Source organism: Lagenorhynchus albirostris, chromosome 9 (assembly GCF_949774975.1).
Source record: "Lagenorhynchus albirostris chromosome 9, mLagAlb1.1, whole genome shotgun sequence".
Lineage (NCBI taxonomy): Eukaryota > Metazoa > Chordata > Mammalia > Artiodactyla > Delphinidae > Lagenorhynchus > Lagenorhynchus albirostris.
Genome location: NC_083103.1, coordinates 4693869 through 4714497, shown reverse-complemented (window position 1 = coordinate 4714497; position 20629 = coordinate 4693869). Strand labels below are relative to the sequence as shown.

At 43.1% G+C, this 20629-nt stretch overlaps 1 protein-coding gene across 15 annotated transcripts in view; it reads left to right on the top strand.

Moving 5' to 3' along the window:
- The window catches only part of PPP6R3 (protein phosphatase 6 regulatory subunit 3), a 126989-nt gene that overhangs the window by 91813 nt on the left and 14547 nt on the right, over positions 1 to 20629 (top strand). For 7 of the 15 annotated variants that reach the window (XM_060158325.1, XM_060158337.1, XM_060158322.1 and 4 more), the window contains 6 exons: positions 4100 to 4186; positions 8713 to 8810; positions 10727 to 10781; positions 11649 to 11779; positions 15980 to 16101; positions 20332 to 20485. In XM_060158325.1, the coding sequence (XP_060014308.1) occupies positions 4100 to 4186; positions 8713 to 8810; positions 10727 to 10781; positions 11649 to 11779; positions 15980 to 16101; positions 20332 to 20485 (647 nt within the window). The remainder of the gene's footprint in view (positions 1 to 4099; positions 4187 to 8712; positions 8811 to 10726; positions 10782 to 11648; positions 11780 to 15979; positions 16102 to 20331; positions 20486 to 20629) is intronic. The other 8 variants (XM_060158329.1, XM_060158330.1, XM_060158335.1 and 5 more) reach the window with 4 other exon arrangements.

Sequence of the window (20629 nt, the reverse complement as noted above, 5' to 3'; positions counted from 1 at the left end):
ATCCCACATGTTCCAGGGAAAATGTGCTGTTGTGAATATTATTATAAACACAGTTTGGTACATGCAGTGGGTGTTGCCCTTGCAAAAATGTCATACAGAAATGTCATGCCCACTAAGTCGTGTAGTGCAAAGTCCAAATAAAAGCATTTCCCTTCTGATTGCTTCAGGCATACTCATCACTGAAATTGGCAGTTAAATAATACATCGCTTATTCCCTACCTCCCTCCCCAAATAGATAGATTAGATACACTGCCCTGACTTAGTTGGTTTTAGGATGATGGCTCAGATACCTCTCTGGGACTTATTTCAGGTATATTCATAGGACTTGGGTCAACTAGTAGTTCAGCACCAAATGCTTGAGTTAGTGCATTGTTAGGTTGCCCTGGCCTGTTCTTTATTTTCTAGCCACAGCCAGGATTCGTTCATTTATACAGCAAACACTCACCTATTCTACTGGCTGTGGGCCTGAGGACTTGCTCGGTTATGTAGGATAAGCTGTGCCAGCCCCAGGCTCCTGCCATCTTCTAGGGCAACATCTGTCTTCCAGCTCCTATCACTTCTAGGGCGACATTTGAATTACCTTCTCTCTGAGATCTTTCAAGTACTTTAATCTTCTGACCCCGTCATGCCAAAGTATATGAACAAGAGATTCATATACTGCTTATGTTTTTATGTTGGGAGTTTATCATGAGTAAAATTTGGTGTTTTAATTATATCCAGAGGCCGCATTGTTTTGACTAAGCCCCCAAACTGTAAAAATTGGTAAGGATTTAGATACAGGAAATTTAGATAACGTAGGCAATGTTTCTGTACTGACTTTGGAAGATTGAGTTTCTTTCATTCTCGGCCTGCCTCTCCAAGGGTGAGGATCTTTTTTTTTTTAAGGTTGAGGTAGTTTATGAGATAGTTTATGGAGGTTGTGTAGAGTAATACAAACATGGATGTATGAATTGCCTGGAGATCCAGCAGGTCAAGGTGGAACGTCTGAGGGTTTGCATTTCTAACCATCCCCAGGTCATGTAAGTGCTGGGGGGCCACAGTGGGACCACGTGCAGCAAGGAGCAAGTGTCTGTAGCTTCCACTTTTCACTGGAGGTTACCAGTTATCAGGTTACCAGTTATCAAGTCATACTTAGGATTCTCCTAGCAACCTAATCAGCCAAGATGAAGAAAACTCTTATTTGCTTTTTCTTTTAAAGACAGTTAATAAAACTGAAATTTTATTATGAAAGAAGGTAACAACTCAAAAGCTTTTTTTTCACTGCAGCTTCAAGAGTATAGTTTACTTAGAATGCATCTTGCTTGGCAAGAATGTTCTTATGTACTTGTTACTTTTTTTAAAGTTATGATTCTGTATTCTCATTTAGTGATTTACTAGTATTCGTGAAATATTTGAGGGGCTGCTGTGTGCTGGACACTGTGGATATTGCACTAAACAAGATTGGCAAAAATCTGTGCCTCAGTGGAGATGGATAAACAGATGGAGGGTAAACTAGGGGGAGGGAGTCGGGGAGTGTTTTGGGCAGATGTGCAATTCAAAATTAGGTGGTCTAGGAAGACGCCATGGAGAACGTTTGTGTAGAGGCTGGAGGGAAGTGGGGCAGGAAGAGCGAGTGCAGAGACCGGCACAGCGCCCGCGTGGCTGTATCAGAGCGGGCCAGGGAGAGAATGGGAGGAGAGATTTAGAGGTTCTGCGAGCCAGATCTCATGCAGCTTCACGGCAGGCTCCTGGGGTTGTGATCTTAGTGAGATGAAACCGTTAGGTTTGGAACTAAATAAAAAGTGACACGATTTGATGTCAGTGATTTAAAATCCTGTAATGATTTAAAAGATCATTGTGGCTGCTGGATTGAGTATAGACTATAGTGGGACAAAAGGTCGAGGCAGGGACACTGGTTAGATGCCTAATATAGTGTTAATCCAGACGAGGGAGAAACTTTCCACTAAGGAGGTGATAATAGACTTGATGAGAAGTGATGGGATTTTAGGTTCCATTTTGACAGTAGAGTGGACAGATGTGGGTGAGACAGAAGAAACAAGATGACTAAGATTTTAGCTGGAAGAAGAGGAATGAAAGAGGCATTTCCTGAGCTGAAGATGCCTTAAAAGGGGTGTGTTTTGGAAGCTTAGATCAGGGACTGAGATGAACAAGTTTTCCCCTGTAGGTAAATTAAATGATCTTTTAGCTCATTTTATTAATAACGATTTCAGACTGGGTATGGTGTAGGTAGGATCAGAGTCCCCACATCTTTTAAAAACATAATTGAGAAGGTGTGCAGGCATTGTGTTATTATTAATAATAACTTGGTAAAACAGTAGTTTCTTTTTGGAGGAAAAAATTAATTGCTTTGAGGATACAAGTTAAGGAGAATATATAAGGGGTCACAGTGTCTGGCACATAGTAGTTGCTCAACAAAAGCTAGTTGCTTATTTTAATTAATGACCTGATAAAGTCTTATTTTGTAGCAAAAACTATGAATGAGGACACATTATATCCTTTTTGAACTTAAACAAGACATACTAGGAGTAGTCAGCTCCTTCTTTTCCTCTCTAGTTCACCGAGCTTGCTCTTTGAATTGTCTTCTGTTTTTGTGCCCTCCCCGCCCCCCGTGGTGCTGCACCCCTACAACACACATGGGCTTAATATGATTCTTGTACTGGCCAGCCAAGTTGCCCGAAACTCCTAAATCCACTGCAGTGGGACAGCTTGACCTGCTCTTGACTGCAGCTGCCCTGCAAGGTGCCGGCTGCCATGACCAAGCAGTATTCCACCACCTCCTTTCTGCATCCTGGCTGGGCTCTTGTGGAACACCCTCACCCCCATATCCTTCCTACCAGCTTGCTAAAGCCACAGTTGACTCAAGCAGGTTCCCTTCATTGATCACAAATTCTGCCTTTGATTTCATCAGGCCAGATTCAAAATTAGTGTGAATGCTTTCTCTATACTTTAGGGAGGATGGAGAGGGAATTAATTGGAAACACTGGGTTATTCACTTGGACTCAGTATCTTCACCAAAGATAGCCAGACAAAGGGAAAAGAGATTAATTTTATTCAGGCAGTGATTTATTCAGAATTTCATAAGCCATACCACATACAAACTCAGTTGGATTCTACTTTGGGCTTCTTGAATCAGTGTTGGAACATCACAAAGCAAACCAGGCTGGTGTCTATAACTCTAGGCTTCTAGGCACAGCTTCAAGGGCTGGCAGGTAACGGCTGCTTGTGTCTCCCCCAAGGACAGTGCTCTCTGCCCAGAACACTTCTACAAAAAGTACGGGACGAATAACTCAGAAAATACAGTGTAAGTTACCCTTAGAAGTATAGTGCTTGTTCTTAGAATTTTACAGACTGTTCATTTTTATTACTTGCTGTAGAGCAATTACTGTCATTAGTGTGGTGCTTAGCCATTTGTATATCTTCATTTCTAATTGTTAATACATTTATGAATTAATAAAAATCACTTACCATGAATTGCTGAGCAGTTCGTGTTTATGCTTTTGCTTATTAATGTGAGTTCGTTTTAAGTTGTGAGGGCAGGGGGTTACGTTTTAAGTGGCAGAAGACTTGGGGTCTTGTAATGAGCAGGGGACTACTGACCTAAGTCATATTTAGCATTTATGAACAATGCTTTTCTTAGAATGGGCAAGAAATGCAAGAACTTAAAGTGAAATGGTTGTATTTAAACCTGACCTTTCTAGTGGCTCATTAGTGATCCCTGGGAATTGCAACTTTACCCTTCAGGCTTGGCATATTTAATTATTTCTATATTTTATCTGAGCCATTGACTTCTTCCTTCCCTTTTACCAAAATCACTTAAATGGAGTACCACAGCTCTCACATGCTTTCTGGTGCTGTTAGTCATGAGTGACGTAACCACAGGTGGGCAGCAGAAGGACAGGTAGCCAAACCGTCTGGTTGAGTGAAGTGTACCCTTGAATTATGGGGTGGATTTATTACAACTTAGCTGTTACTTATTTTTGTTCCTGCTGTTGTTAACACATTGAGAGAAAAACTAAATGTGATTTTTCCGTAAAAATGCTGATACAAATGTCCAAAACTTTTCTCTGTTAAATAGTTTTTTACATTTCTATGCATATAGGTTACAACCTGCCATATTCATTCATCCAGTGATGATGAAATTGACTTTAAAGAAACGGGTTTCTCACAGGATTCTTCTTTGCAGCAAGTGAGTCATGCCTAAAGTTTTGCTTTTTGTTTTATTTTAAATGCTTAGTTTAGTTGCCATTTGTGAATCAGCGTTGGAGTGAGACATGCATTAGGTTGTGATTTGGGGTTAACCTGTTAGCTAGGCAAAGACATTTAAAAGAGGAAGCATTGGGTACATGAGAGGAAGGTTTATGTTGATTGTAATTCCAGGGAATGTTTCTTCAGATCTGATAATAATGATGAGTCCGGTAAATTTTCAGGAGATTTGAATGAACTGAACAGTTCAGTAAGCGCCTCAGACATGCTCATTACGCAGACCTGCACAGTAGACAGTTCCTGCAGGTCTGTGGATAAGAATATGAAGACTTGTTCAACGTCAGTGAAAGTAACTTTCACAATATCCCTGAACCCCAGATGGCTTACATGTTTCCAGTATCTTCAAATTGTGTAGTGACATCTAAGTTAAGTTGTAATTGAAGTAATTCATTGCCACCCTGTCCTCCTGTTCCCAAATTCATCGCTTTTATCAGCTGCTGGTAATCTTTGTTGGGGAGAGAGCAGGATATAGAAATAAATGTGCTGATTTATCATCCATTGGTGGTTCTTGGGGAGGTGAGGAATGATTTCACTATCTCCACTGGGTATCAGGTTTGGGAGCTAAATAGAGAAGCCCCTTTGAAAGTTATTAGCTCTTCGTATGAAGAAGTTACCCTTAGTCAGGACCAGGTCTTGGCCTGTCAGTTGATTTGGTGTGGCAATGGAATTGACGTAGTCACCTTCCCACCTGGCACTGAATGTTGCTTAGCTTCTTTTTTCTCCATCTTTAAGCCCCTTTTACCAAGGCCAGGATGAAGCGTCTGATGCTTATGCTGGCCTTGCCTTTCGGTGTCCAAGTAGACTGACACACTCTGGTGTAGGTTGAGCTAAGCAGTTTCTTGGTTTGGTACTAAGGCAATTTAACATTCATGTATTCAGGCTAGGCCTGAGGTAGCATTTTGGTGGCTGGCAGGCTTCTCTTGATTCTTGACACTGCCCTTTGGAAGCCAGCCTCCCGAGGAGAGAGGCGGGGAGCTGTCAAGCAGCAGGGCCTCATTGCCACCTCTCACCTTGGCTTGCTGTCCGGCAGCAGTGGCCACCCCGTAGGCCCAGCTGGCTCACTGTGAGCCCTCATGCCTTTGAGCAATCCTTGCCCGACCCTGGAGCGCCTGGGCAGTATTGAATTAGTCCCCTCGTCCTGGTCTGAACCCCAGTGCTACACATTGCTCCACCCCTACAAAGAAAATTGATGGTGTACAGTGTACATTTTCAAGATGATTTTGATCTGGCGAATAGCTTTAAGAAAAAGAATGCCCTTAAACATCTATTTGTAAATAAGCTAATAAACTCGGAACTTCCGGGCAACTGATTTAATCGGGTACTGGTGACATTTTGGTACCAGGAAAGTGGATTCCCTTACATCTCTTGGAATCTGGTTACAGGGTCATAGCTTTTCTGGGGAGAATTTTCTAACGTTTTTTTTGCTTTGACTGCTGATGTGCATATAAAGCAAGCCCAGTCACCAAACTGCCTTAACACCAGGCTGCTGTACCTGTGGGTTTATCCACTTTATGTAACCCTCTAAAAGGAGGAAGAATAATTACTCTTTTCTGATTGACAGCCTTCCAGTAAACTTTTCTTTGCATGTTTAAACTATACACCAGTCATGGATCATTTTGAAAATAAACATACTCCAAAGCATTTTTTTCTGAATTTAAGAATACAAATCTAGGTTAATGTAAGAATTTCATGCTGGTCTCCTTTATAATCAAATCAGTTTATATATATCAGTTGGAGGTTCTCATTCACATTTAAAGCTAGGTCTGTTGCTAATGCTCGAGTACAGAGAGCTTAGGGCAGCTCACTTAACATACTTGGCTCGGGGCATGCTCACAGCTTTGGTGCCCCTTCTGGTTTCCTCACCTCCAGAGCTTGACTCTTCCTCCTCCTAAGGCTGCCTCACAGGGTAAAGGGTGAGGAGGTCTTCCTCGTGTGGTGTCTGAAGAACTAGGGCTGGCTGCCAAGGATGGACACCACTCCCGCTGCCCCCGTCCTCAACAGGCTTGTTCATAGGCCATCAGGTCTGTGGACGGGGACTTTCTGTTGCCCAGGTGGGTCCACCCAAGAGATTTACTTAAGAAAGTGGTGGGCTCCCTTCTCAGTAACTTGAACAGTCCCTGGCTTTGGCCAGGATGACAGTTCTGAGACGTGTGGGGTTTTTGTTTTTTTTTTCCCTTTTTTGCATAACTAAAAGTTTTTAATAATTGTACAACTGTATGGTGCTTTCCAGATTTGGATTTCTCAGAGTCCAAAACACTTTTCTAAAGCTTCAAATAGAATACAGTAGCAGTCCTCACTTATGTGGGTTTAGTAAGCCTCGATGGCTTTATTAGTCAAAATCAGACTTGAGACCTAAGTTCTTTGCTGGCTTTATCTTCCTAGAAGCTACAGTAGACTCAGAGCTAATGAGGACTACGGTTTGTTGGTTTTCTTTTCCTCTGCGTTACTACGTGGAGGCTGTGTCTGTCAGCAGCTATATATCTCCCTCCATAGATGAAGAGAGACAATGCAAATATGTGTGTGCATGTTTATGTGTATCTGTGTATGTATCTATAAGTTCGTACATGTATGCATTCACACATGTATTTATAATACACTTAGTATTTGCATTCTGTTATGAAGCATTTAAAGTATTATGAAGCATTTAAAGGAACACTTTTGGGAATATTTCTTCCCTTTTACACCCAAAAGATTTACAGTATGATCTCTAGAAGTATGATCTTCTTTTTCATTTAAAGAAAAAGAAGAAAAAAAAAAGAATCAAAACAGTTGAAAAGGACCTTTTCCCCTTGTGCAACCAAATTTCTAATCTGTCAATAAACTCAGAGCCTGGCTTATACTGCTTGCTCGGAAGAAGGACTTCGTGATTCTTTGCCACACCTTTGAAGCTACCAACCATGCGTCATACCTTATAAAAGATAAAGCAATTCAGACAAGTTGGTTTCTTTCTACTTACATATTTTATATCCGTATGTCCAAAACTCAGCCCAGCCTCCCAGAACTTGTCCCTACCGTTCTGCTTTCACCCAAACTCCCACAGCTTTGGTGTGCCTTACCAAATGCACCCCTGGGGGGCTGGCCCCAAGTGCTCATGTGCTCATGTAGTATTGTCTCTTTGGGCAAGGAAGGGAGCAGCGGGAAAGTGTGAGAGTGAACAGAGGGGTGGTGGGTATCGAGGTAGAGAAAAGTGAGGTTTTAGGTTCTCGGTAAACTAGATGCAGCATTTTTTAGACCTAAGGAAAAGATGCCTTCCAAAGCCAAATATAAGGTTTATTTTTAAATTATCCACTATTTGGATTATCCATGCCATAATTCCCTGCCACCAGAATGAATAATCAGGAATTAACGGCAGAGGCATTTCTGCAGTGTTTGTCTGCAGGGTAGAGTCCGTGGGCTCTGCTCAGATGGAGAACCGAGGAGAACTTGGCCTTCCCAGTAGTGGCCTCAGGAGCGACGCTTTTAGTTCAGCTGCCAGCTGCTGCTTGTGCCTCCGCGAGGTCCGTACACAGCTCTGTCCGTGGGCAGCACGCACGTTATTTGTCTCCATATTTATTGCTCGGGGCAGAGTGAGGAGTGGCACTTGCATATCTTCATCTGTTCTTTACTCCTGATTGAGAACATGGAACACGTTTGCTGACCTCGCTTGTTCCCCCGGGCCTGCTTGTTGTTTGAAATTAGAATAGCAACATTTTTGTGGAGTCCGCTTTAACATTCCCCCTTTCTTGCCTAAGAGAACCCAAGTGAGCCTGGTGCTCTCTAGAAACGGTGTAGTAAACAAGAGCCGACTCCTGCATGGGTCTTTCAGTGTTGTAGGCTTTTCAGAGTGATTTTGGATCAGTGTTATAACTTTCTGTCCTCTCTCTAAGGTAGGTAGGGTAGTAGTTACTTTTCTACTCTTCCTAGCCTCTGAGCCTTAAATCTTTTTTTTAAGAAAATGAAGTGTCCCTGAACATTGTGTTGTAGGATTGTGATTGTGATTATTAGTCATTTTTCCTCTGGTGCCATGTTGCTGTAGTGGACTGTGGGTGGGGAGATGCAAAGAGGGAGGGTGGGTGGTTACCATTGGTTGGATCTTAAGATAAGGTTGGTTGTGTTCAGAGGTGACTGATACACCTTATAATTTCAGACTGTCACATGTCACTTGATCACGCTTTTGAACTAGACCCAAACCTCTCTCTAAAGATAATTTGGAATAGAGGTCAGTGGTCACTTAACATTTCTTACATGACATGTGCATTAGAATAATTTATGGACCAAATTCCAAACATTTCCTTTTTGGGGTAAATCGTGTCTGAAATTATTTGATTTTTTTTTTTTTAGAAAAACACACCAACTTTTTAGGCCCTATGGCTATATAAATAAGATGATTTCTGGAAAACAAATGAGCAAATAGTATGTAGAATGTCATTAGAATCATTATATCACTGTCACTGGTCCTGGGGTTGCCAGGCCTTTTCTGATTATCAGATGCAACAAATGACGTCCAATTTTATTGACCAGTTTGGCTTCAACGATGAGAAGTTTGCAGATCAAGATGACATTGGCAAGTGAGTATGTCTTCTGTTTGCATAACTGTCTCCTACACTCCTGCTCTTTGTGAGACGTTTTGGTTCTCCTGGATTCTTGGAACCCTTTTGCATTCGTGAGTTGGGAGGAACCTGCCCTCCAAGTGTTCCTTTAGTTCCAACCTATCAGCCTGAAGCACCCAGACAACATGTAGGAATAGAATGTCACTCCCACAGAGCAGGCTTGCCCTTGGGCTTGACATCTTTCACAGAGGTTTATTTGTATTAGGTGTAGGAACTCAAGTCATTGTGCTCCTCCTTGAGGTTTTAGTGCTAGATCACATCATCTAAAGTAGTTAATCCCTATGTCAGTTACCTGGTTACCTGGCTTGAGCAGGTGTGGTTCTCTTACAGCACACAGTGAATGGGGTGTCATATTATGGCTGAGCAGCTCTACCCCATGTGTATTTTCTCTAGCTGACTCACCAGAAGGCAGAGTTGGGGCTTTTCCGCCCGAGAGCCAGGCCGTAAGTTCATTCATTCTGCAGTCAGGGAAAGAGGAGCATAGAAATGGGGATTACTGGTAATGTGCAGAATGAATGGATAGAAGATGTGTGGGCCATCCACAGAAATGAAAACAAATGTTCTAGCATCTGACCTTGGGAAATGAGAGGTATTTATAAATGAAGTATTTACAAGAGGGCTGTTACAGCTCACCAGCCAACTTCTCTCTCACAGGGGCTCCCTGATGATGGTCACCAACACCCAGCATCTCTCAGGGTTCCCCACTAGCAGTAGATGCTCAGTAGTTGGTTGAACTACAGCCAGTGGAGGCTGTTGTTTGTCATAAGTTGCAGTTTATGGCAGGTGAGAAGCTAAAAGACTTTTTCCATCACACTCTAATTGTGCCAAACAACATGCTGTGTTGGCACAGGGGCCTGGAGGCTCCACTGTAAGTAGAGCAGTAGTTGAAGGCTGTCAGCTGCCCTAAGAATCAGCTCATTTAAATCCAGAAAGAGCAAGGACTCGGTGTTTGTGTCTGTACCCCAGGAGCGCTCACACCAGAACCCGCAAGTTCCCCCATGTGGCATCTCAGCATTTGTCTGTCTGGACTCATTTATTAAGAGTTACTAGTTAGGGACTTCCCTGGTGGCGCAGCGGTTGAGAGTCCACCTGCCGGTGCAGGGGACATGGGTTCGTGCCCTGGTCCAGGAGGATCCCGCATGCTGCGGGGCGGCTGAGCCCGTGGGCCGTGGCTGCTGGGCCTGCGCGTCCAGGGCCTGTGTTCCGCGGCGGGAGGGACCACGACAGTGAGAGAGGCCCGTGTACCGCCAAAAAAAAAGAAAAAAAAAAAGTTACTAGTTAGGAATCCATAGTCTCTTTAGAATTTGTATTGGGTATTTGGAATAATGTTTGATGAGAACAGATCTTTTAAGGATTATAAAATAGTCCCACCTACTCAAAAATTGTTTAATAGGCTCTGAATTCTTTTACTCCCTACTTTCTGCCTAACTATGCCATATTATAGCATAAGATTTCAGGGGTATCTGTGTTTTATGTATGAATTTGACTCTACCTGGAGAAAGTTCAGGGTCTGACAGCTTCTGTGACCTTTTTCGTGCTTTGACCTATTTCTTCTTTGCAAATAACCTTTTTGGGGTTATGAAGTATGGCCCATGGAACCATGGTTTCTACCATGGATGTTAAAAATCTTTTATAGGAAGGCTTCGAGGGTGCGTTTATTATGTCGCAAGAGGCTTCCATTCCAGCCTTCCCATCCTGTGTAAATTCCTTATACCAAGGGAGGAGGTATCATTTAATGCAAGCAGAGTTTGTTTGTTGTTACTTAACAGAGATTTTAATGATAGTGTGAATATTTTAAATTTGGAGAATTTCACAAATACTGTTTCTGAGTCTATAGATAATTAACTATTCTTGCACTTATATTTTGTTTACAGTGTTTCTTTTGATCGGGTATCAGACATCAACTTCACTCTCAACACAAATGAAAGTGTAAGTATTAAGGCCTGTCGCGAGTAACAAGGCATACGTGAGATGGACAAGTGGGAATGGGGTTCTCTCAGAGCCTGCCTGCAAGAGCTGTGTGCACTGGGACCCCTACGCCCTAGGAAACTTTGTGTCAGATTGCTGTGACTTCAGCCACTCACATGACCTGCCTGGCCCCTGTGGGCATGTGAATTTGCAACCCTGGTTTAAGATGTGACAGGGCTAATAAAACCAGTGTAGATATTGAGCTTCAAAGACTGCTGTTGGACTCCAGCCTTCTGCCTCTTACATCTGCTGAATGTCACCAGGAGCGAAACTTGGGCTAGATCAGGGCCAGCCTCTCATCGCCAGGCGGTTCTGAAACGCCAAGTCAACCACGTCAGCAGATTGACACAGGATTAGTGTCATTTTAATGGGCACAATGTTGATTTTTATGTCACTTAACATGAGAGACCAGTGGTTTATCTGCTGTTGTGATAAGTTAGAAACTAACCGATTGGACCATGACACTCGTCACTGCTTAGCTGGCCCGGTAAAAGAAGAGCTCTTTGTGTTAGGGTAGGTCTGGGCTGCATCTTAGGTAGGTGGGCCAGGGAGGCTCTTAGAATTAAAATGGTGCTTTCACCAGATGAAAGTGAGTATATGTAGACAGTCTCAGTTTCTTGTATGCTAGTTTTGAAGCCAGTCTTTTGGGGGGAACTTTCTATTGCTACTTACACAGAAGCTGACATTAGATGCTTACATTTTATCTTGGTGTATGTGATAGACACAGTTTTTTTTTTAAGGATATAGAAGAAGATGATTTACATTGGTAACTTTTGCGGAAAATAACTTGATTTTAAAATTGATTTTCTCTCTCTCATTTTTATGTAGGGAAATATTGCCTTGTTTGAAGCATGTTGTAAGGAAAGAATACAGCAGTTTGATGATGGTGGCTCTGATGAGGAAGATATCTGGGAGGAAAAACACATTGCATTTACACCAGAATCCCAAAGACGATCAAGGTGAAAGAAAGTTCGTTATAGTAGTAATAGTATCCAGTGCATAAGGCAAATGATTATTAGGAGACGTACATTGTAACCTCTCCAAACATATATGTTTGACCTAGAGATCAGTGCTTTTGTCACGATCAGAAATGCCCTTGTAAATTGATGTGAGTTGGTGCCACTGCACTTGTCTGCAGTGTGAACAAATCAAGGTAATCTACTTGAAAACGCTCGAAGTGTTTAGACATAGTTCATGAAATGTTGTGACACAGCCAGTTCTTATTGGCAAGTGATGCTGAGGAATGTAGTCATAGCGTGCTTTGAGTAAACGGTCCCTTACCAGTAATAAGAGCAGCAGCTGAGTTATGTGTTGTTTCTTACAAAAGACTGAAAGTTTCCCCGGGGAAGGGAAAAGTTGTTTCTAAAAGTTAATTTAACTTGGGGAGACAGAGTCATGTCATTTGATACCCACTGGGATCAACCCAGTCTCTCCCCTCTCCCCCTCATTTTTAAAATTCACTCTATCCAAAAACTCCAGTTACAATGCAGAGCTTGTCAGACTGGATAAAAAAATAAGGCCTGGGCTTCCCTGGTGGCGCAGTGGTTGAGAGTCTGCCTGCTGATGCAGGGGACACAGGTTCGCGCCCCGGTCCGGGAAGATCCCACATGCCGCAGAGCGGCTGGGCCCGTGAGCCATGGCCGCTGAGCCTGTGTGTCCGGAGCCTGTGCTCCGCAGCGGGAGAGGTCACAACAGTGAGAGGCCCGCGTACCGCCAAAAAAAAAAAAAGCCTGATTTATGCTGCAGATGGGAAATAACTTAAATTATTTAAAAACTTAAATTAAAAAAAAACTTTGTTAAAATTAAAGGTAGAGGGATCTATATTAATATTAAAGTAGATTTCAAAGGAAAAGGATAAAGGAAAGGTCATAAAGGGGTTATTAGAAGGACATAATGCCAATTGTAAATGTCTACATATCTAATAACAGGGCTTCAAAATAGAGCAAAAACTGATAGAACTGTGAAGAGAAATAGGCAGATTCTACAATTACATTCAGATATTTCAGTACGCCTCTCCCAGTAAATATATTCAAGTATACATGAAATATTTACCAAGAGAGATCATATTTGGGCCATAAAGCAAGTCTCAGTAAAAAGGTTTCAAGTCATACAAAATACACTGTCTGACCCCAATAGAATTAAATTAGAAATCAGTAACAGATCTCTAGAAAATCTCCAAATATGTGGAAACAAATAACACATGAGTTAAAGAAAAAAATCACAGGGGAGGGACTTCCCTGGTGGTCCAGTGGTAAAGAATCTGCTTTACAATGCAGGGGACGCGGGTTCGATCCCTGGTCAGGAAACTAAGATCCCACATGCCACGGGGCAACTAAGCCTGTGGGCCACACCTACTGAGCTCGTGCACCTCAGCTAGAGAGCCTGCCTCCCGCAAACTACAGAGCCCATGTGCTCTGGAACTCCACACACCACAACAACAGAGCCCACGTGCCCTGGAGCCTGCACACCACAACTAGAGAGAAGCCCACATGCCGCAGCAAAGAGCCTGCATACCTCAACGAATATCCCATGTGCTGCAACTAAGACCCAATGCAGCCAAAAATAAATAAATTAAATAAATGAATAAATAATCAATCAATCAATCTTAACCAAAAAGAAACATTTAAAAAATCACAGGGGAAGTTGCACAGTACTTTGAATTGAAAGAAGGTGAAAATACAGTATATCAGGATTTGGACCTTGCAACTGCAACAGTACTTAAAGGATCATTTTTAGCACTAACTGCTTACATTAAAAAAGAAGAAACATCTCAAATCAGTGACCTCAACTTCCACCTTAAGAAATGACTAGAAATACAAAACAGAAAAACAGTAGGGAAAATCATTGTAATCAATGAGTCATGACTAAAAGTTGTTCTTTGAGAAGATTAATAAAACTGATATACCTCTAGACAGAATGGTCAAGGAAAAAAGAGAAGATACACATTATTAATATCAGGAACAAGAGAGATGACATCACTACAGATTCTACAGATACTAAAAGGGTAATAAGGAATATTAGGAGCAACTCTATGCCAATAAATCTGACAACTTAGGTGATCTTTGAAAGACACAAACTACCAAATCTCAAGCAAAAAACGATGACCCGAGTTGTCCTGTATCAAAGAAGTTGAATTTTTAGTATAAAACTTCCCACATACACACAGAAAAACTCAAGGTCCAGATGGTTTCTCTTTGGTGAATTCTACCAAACATTTCAGGAAGAAATAACACCAGTTTGTACAAAAGCTTCCAGAAAATTCAAAAGGAGGGAATAGTACCCATCTCATGCTATGAAGCCACATCATTGTAACTTGATACCAAAAGCTGGCATTGCATTACATGATATGAAAAGAAAAGTGACCTGTTATTCTCATGAGCATAGGTACAGAAACTCCTTTAAAAATTATAGCAAATAAATGCAACGATGCGTCATGACCATGCAAGGTTTATTCCAGCAATGCAGAGTTGGTTTAACATTTGAAAATCATTCAGAAGGCATGTGGCTGAATCCAACATCTATTCCTGATAGGGATGCTCAGCAAACTGGAGATAGAAGAGAATTTCTTCAACTTGTTTAAAGCTTCTCCAGTCAACCTACAGTGAGCATCATACTTAATGGTAAAAGACTGAATGATTTCCCCCCAAGGTCAGGAACAAAACGAGGATATCTGTTCTTACCACTGCTTTTCAATATTGTGCTGGAGGTTCTAGCCAGTGCAGTAAGTCAAGAAAAAGAAATAAATGGTTTCTAGATTGGAAAGGAAAAGGTAAAATTACCTTTGTTCATAGACAGTGTTACTATCTATGTAGAAAATGTGTTGTAATCTACGAAAAGACTACTAGAACAATAAAGTGGGTTTAGCAGGATTGCACAATCTTGGATCAATATGATTGTATTTTTACGTACTGCAGCCAACAATTAGAATTAAAATTACTAAACAGTACTATTCACAGTAGCATCAAAATATTAAATATATAGGGGTAAATCTGACAAAAGACATGCAAGGGCCATACACTGAAAATTATAGAACAGCTGAGAGAAATCAAGACTTGATAAATGTTTAAGAATTGGAAGACTTAATATTGTTAAGATGCCAGTTCTCCCCAGATTGATCTAGATTCAGTGCAGTCCCAAACAAAATCATAACAGGTTTTTTTGGTAGCTGTTGACAAGTTGAGTTTTAAATTCATATGAAAATGCAAAGGACCTAGAATAACCAAAACAGCTTTCATTAAGGACAGCATTAGAGTATTAACACTACCTGACTTCAAGGTACAGTAATTAAGACAGGGAATAGATCAGGGGGACAGAACAGAGAACCCGTAAGTAGACCTGCACACATATGTAGACATCTGATTCATGGTGGAGGTGCAAAAGCAGATCAGTGGAAAAAGGATAGTCTTTGGAAGACATAGTGCTGGAACAGTTGGACTTCTATATGTAAAAAAATGAACTTAGTCCATACCTCTTATTGTATATACACATTAACCCAAAATGGATCTCAGGCCTAAATGTAAGACATAAAACCAGAAAACTTAATACTGGAAAATCTTTGTGACCTTGGGTTAGGCAAAGATTTCTAAGATACAACACCAAAAGTGCTGTACATGAAAGAAAATTTTGATAAGTTAAACTTTATCAAAATTAAACACTTCTGTTCTTCAAAAGACACTTAAGAGAATGAAAAGACAAAGCATACACCAAGAGAAAACATTTGCAAATCATATATCTGATAAAAGACTTCTGTGTAGAGCATATAAAGAACTCTCGTAACTCTATAGTAATAAAAAAGACAACCCAATTTTTAAAATAGGCTAAAGATGTGAAAAGAACACTTGAGAAAAGAAGATGAGCACTTGAGAAGAAGCTCAGCATCCTTGTTAATTAGGGAAATGCAGATTCACGCCACCAGGGGACACCTCCACGCACCCTCCAAACAGTGCAGTTGTTTAGATTATGATCTGTGTCTTCAAGCAAAGCCCAAGTGGGAGCACAGCGGGAGACCCAGAGTAGGATCAGTCTTAACAGAATGACGGGCAGATTGGATCCAGGTGAAGTGCAGTACGATCTTTTTGTTGTTGGAGGACTTTTGAATTCTTTGGATTTAGTTGGTGGCCGACAGGCAACATTAAATATTTTGGTCCTTTTTTCCTTAGCTCGGGGAGTACAGACAGTGAGGAAAGTACAGACTCTGAAGAAGAAGATGGAGCAAAACAAGACTTGTTTGAATCCAGTAGCGCCAACACAGAGGATAAAATGGAGGTAGACCTGAATGAACGTAAGTTGCCTTCTTCCGTATCAGCCGCTGTGTGTTGGAGATAGCCTACAGTATCTGAGATGTCTTCTGAAGGAATAGTTAAGTTGAAGCACATGTTGTCATTTGAGTCCCCTTGAAGGTTTAAGTCTCAAGGACCGGGCCTAAGGGAAGGAGCAAGTTACACCTTTGATGGGAGAGCATCTCTTTACGGTTTGGAAACCTTCTGTGTGAGTCTGGCTAGAGGATAGAGCACACTGGTAGGTCCATCCTCTGGCTACAGAGACTGGGTACCAGAGCAAAAGGGGAAAGGCCGTAGATTCTGGAAAGATGAGGAAAGACTGATCTGTAGAATCAGGAGTGCACTTAAACCAGAGGAAACACCTTAAAGCTCGAACAGTTTTAAATGGGTTCTCCACGGTTTGTTTATGAACCCTGTAATCCTAAAACTTGTCCAGCTAAGTGCTTATTTATGTTTTGCTGCTTGCTAAGAAGACTTGTGTTAGCTGGCATTATAAAAATACTGTTAACTTCTAAGAGTCCAGACAAATTTTTTTGTGAAAGAGCCATGCGGGTTGCACCCAGGAAGGCCTTTTATGACTCAGTTCCAGAGGCTGAAACCCAGCTCTGGAGGTCAGGTTCAACCTCCTCGTAACCTCAGAGTTTAGCAGTAATCCAGCAAATCCCACATGTTACAGACCCGAAAACGGAGAGCCAGAGAGGAAGTACAGATCCTCTGTCCTCTCACTCCTTTTCCAGCTCACCTTCTTCACGAGGACGTGATACCGTTCAAATCAGCACGCCTTTATCAGGTTCCTCCTGTGTGCCAGGAGCTTAGAACCTACTGACGAAATAGAGAGGTTTACCATCCAGTGTGATGAGGACGGCGGGCCGGGGGAGCTCGGGGGGCCCGGCTCACCCCAGGCACCTGCAGAGACCTCCCAGAGAATGGGATGCATAATAAGGACAAGTAGGGATCAGTCAGTTTGCACAGAAGGCAACTCATATGAAGGCGCAGAGCTGTTTAATATAGCTCAAGAAAAGGGTGAGGTGGTGGAGGTGAGGCCAGAGGCCAGAGGAGAATTTTATCCTGAAGGCAGTAATCCTCCTCCTGAGGGTTTTACTAAGAATTACAGTATTTGATCTGTTTGGAGATGATCACTGTGGGCAGCAGCGTGAGAGCTGGATTAGAAAGGGCACACTGGAGACAGGAAAACCAGCAAGAGACTCGCCATTACATGTGAGAAATGGCGAGGGCTGATCAGGACAGGGGCCAGGCAGCAGCGAGAAAGAGACAGGCTGGAGACCCTGATCTTTTAGCTCTAGAATGTGTGTGTGTTCACGTGTACGGTTCAGTAGTGTTGAGTATATTCACATTATTGTGCAGTAGATCCTCTAGAACTTTTTTGTCTTGCAAGGCTGAAGCTGTACCCATTAAATAACCACTCCCCATTCCCCCTGCCCCAGCCCCTGGCAGCCACCATTCTACCTTCTGTCTCTGTGACAGAGAGGACCTCATCTAGGTGGAATCACAGACCTAGGGACCTCATCTAAGTGGAATCACAGAGTATTTGTCCTTCTGTGACTGGTGTATTTCCCTTATCATGATGCCCTCCAGGGTCATCCATGTTGGAGCGTATGGCAGGATTTTCTTCTTTTTTAAGGCTGAATAATATTTCAGAGTCTGTGGTTCTTTGAGGTCACTGGGTGGGTGATAAGTGACTTGGAGAGAGACCACACACTTGGTATGACTCACTACCACTGTCACGGTGACGCTGGAGCTGGGCGTGGGGACAGGGAGAGATGGAGGGGGAGCATCCTGGATGAAGGTCCCATTCACCCTTACTCGATGGGGTGCGGCCTTACAGGTCTCAGCCCTCCTGACTCTGCTCCTTGGGAAGGGCTTCCTTTGCACTGACAGGTCCACAGGGGTCGAGGTGGGGCCGGGGAATGGGGGGGTGCTCCTCTCCTAGGGCTCTGAGCTGCCTCACCCCCCTGACTTGGAAAGCCTCCGCCATCCCCAGCAATCTCTGTGGCTTCTTTCAGTGGTTTTCGGGACTGTTGAGTTTTTAATGTTAGACTAATTCTGGGGAGCTAATCTGGGAAAGAATATCCCAGAATGATAACAACAACAGGAAAGTCATTTTTGTGTAGCCTAATTTAGTTATGAAGTGGAACTTTGACTTGGATGGAATGAGTCTAGAACTTTGCATATGGTGGGCAGGCAAAAATGGCTGTCAGATTGACCCTTCTAAGGTTGCAGGTGAGGTTTTCAGACACTGAGGTATCATCCCTTCTCGGTGCCAGTGGAGCCCAGCCGCACACACACAGAGTGCAGTGCAGGAAGCAGGCCCTCATTTAACCCTCAGGACTAAGCAGATGGTCGTATTCAAATTGAACAAATGAGGAAACCCAGGCTAAGGGGAGTTAAATAACTTGCCCAGAGTCACAGTAAGGTGGTGTGTCTGTAAAATTGGTACACTTCTGTTGTACACAGGTACTTCTTGGTCATTTGTCTCGAGGAGAATCCCCAAATAGCTAGCAGATTCCCTAGTCTAGCATTCCTTGCTTACAGCCTGGAGCTTCCAAATTGTGATAGAAAACATCCCTGATAAAGAACAGTGGTCCCCACACCCAGCTTGTCCCAGCAAGGATTTGGGGACTCAGCATTGAGTACTGTGAAGGAAAGCATGGTGTGCGATGAGAGCGAGCAAACAAACAGACCTGATTGCATCTGAAGGGACACATCTCAGGTGTCGACATTTAAACAGAGACCGGCAGGTTGGACCCAAACTGCAGCATGAGAGGAGCAGCACAGACAGGGAGTAGCGCCCCTGCAGTCCCGCCACTCCCACCTCTGAACGCACTCCTGTGCCTGCAGGACCTAGAGAGTCAAGAAGAAAAAAACTCCTCTCTACTTTCAAAATTTCACTTCTGACACCAAATGTGTGAGTTTCCCACACAGACCATTTCTCCACACCAGCTGAGTGTCCTGTGCAGCTCAGTTCAGGCGCAGACTACGTGGGCTTAGAGTCAGACCACACAGGTTAAGGGCTCAGTCCCACAAGATAGCTGCCCCGTCCCAACCAGTACTTCTGACCAACTGGCTATAAATAGGGAGTTCCTGTGACCTCTTTGGGTTTGATTATTTGCTAGAACCGCTCATAGAATTCAGAGAAGCACTTTATCTACTATTACCAATTTATTACAAAGGATATTTTAAAGGATACAAATGGACAGCCAGATGAAGAAGTAAATAGGACAAGGCCCAGAAGGGCCCCAAGCACAGGAGCTTCTATCCCCATGGAGTTTGTGATGTGCCACCCCCTGTCGCCACCCCGGAAGCTCTGAAGTCCGGCAGTTTGGGTTTTCATGGGGACCTCGTTAAGTGGGCATGATCGATTAAGTCATTGATCATTAGTGATTAACTTGACTTCCAGCCCCTCTGCCCTTCCGGAAGGTTGGGGGAAGGGGTGGTGGGCTGGGTCTGAAAGTTCCAACCCTCTCGCCACCTGGTTGCCCCTCGCCGGCCCCCACCCTGCGGCTGTCCAGGAGCCCCCAGCCGCCAGTCATCTCATCAGCACCTGTCTGTCACTTCAGAGGTTCCAAGGGTTTGGGGGGTGGGTGGTCAGAGACCAAACACATATTCCTTATTATGTCACAGGAAGCCTTGCTATTGTTTGTGCTAATGGTAGTAGACTGCAGGGCGGCCGTGGAAAGCATGAGTGTGGAGCGTGGCCGGGCGTGGACTGGGAAGCATTAAGGTTGTTTCCAGTTTACTGCAGTTGAATAGCCGGCAGGCTTTTCTTTAAAAAAAATAAACTATTTATTTTGGAATAATTTTAGGTTTACAGAAAGGTTGCAGAGGTTGTCAGGGAGTGTCTGTATACCCTTCACCCATCTTCCTCCCTATGTTAATATAACTTTGGTACATTTGACAAAATTAAAACATTAACATCAACGTGTTCTTTTATGTGTGGCTTTGTATTCTTGTGTGATAATCTCTATTGGAAAAAAATCATAGAGAGGAATTGCCAAGGGATCAAAGGGACCACACAGTTTTATAATAGGGTAGATGTCACCAAACTGCCCTCCAAGTGGCTGTACCATGTCCGCTTCTACCCACGGTGTATTCGAGTGCTCTTGGCCCACAACTGTGGGCTTTTCATCATTGCACATCTGTTTTTGAAAAATACTTGTGTTATAGTAAACTACTGAGGTGTTCTCAAAATGAAATCCTTCCCCTCTTTTTAGCGCCCAGCTGGTCAGCCAGCTTTGATGTCCCCATGGAGACAACGCACGGTGCTCCCTTAGACTCTGTGGGCTCTGACGTCTGGAGCACAGAGGAGCCAGTGCCGACTAAGGAGACAGGCTGGGCTTCTTTTTCCGAGTTCGCGTCTTCCCTGAGGTGAGCATGTGCGCCAGCTCTCTAAAGCTTTCCACAGGAGAACCGAGGATGCCATGGGTGTTGTTGACACTGTTGGTCACCTTGATTTTCTTCCAAGTTGAACGTAGTGCCTTAAACAAGGTAGAGCATCAGCAGGGGGAGGGA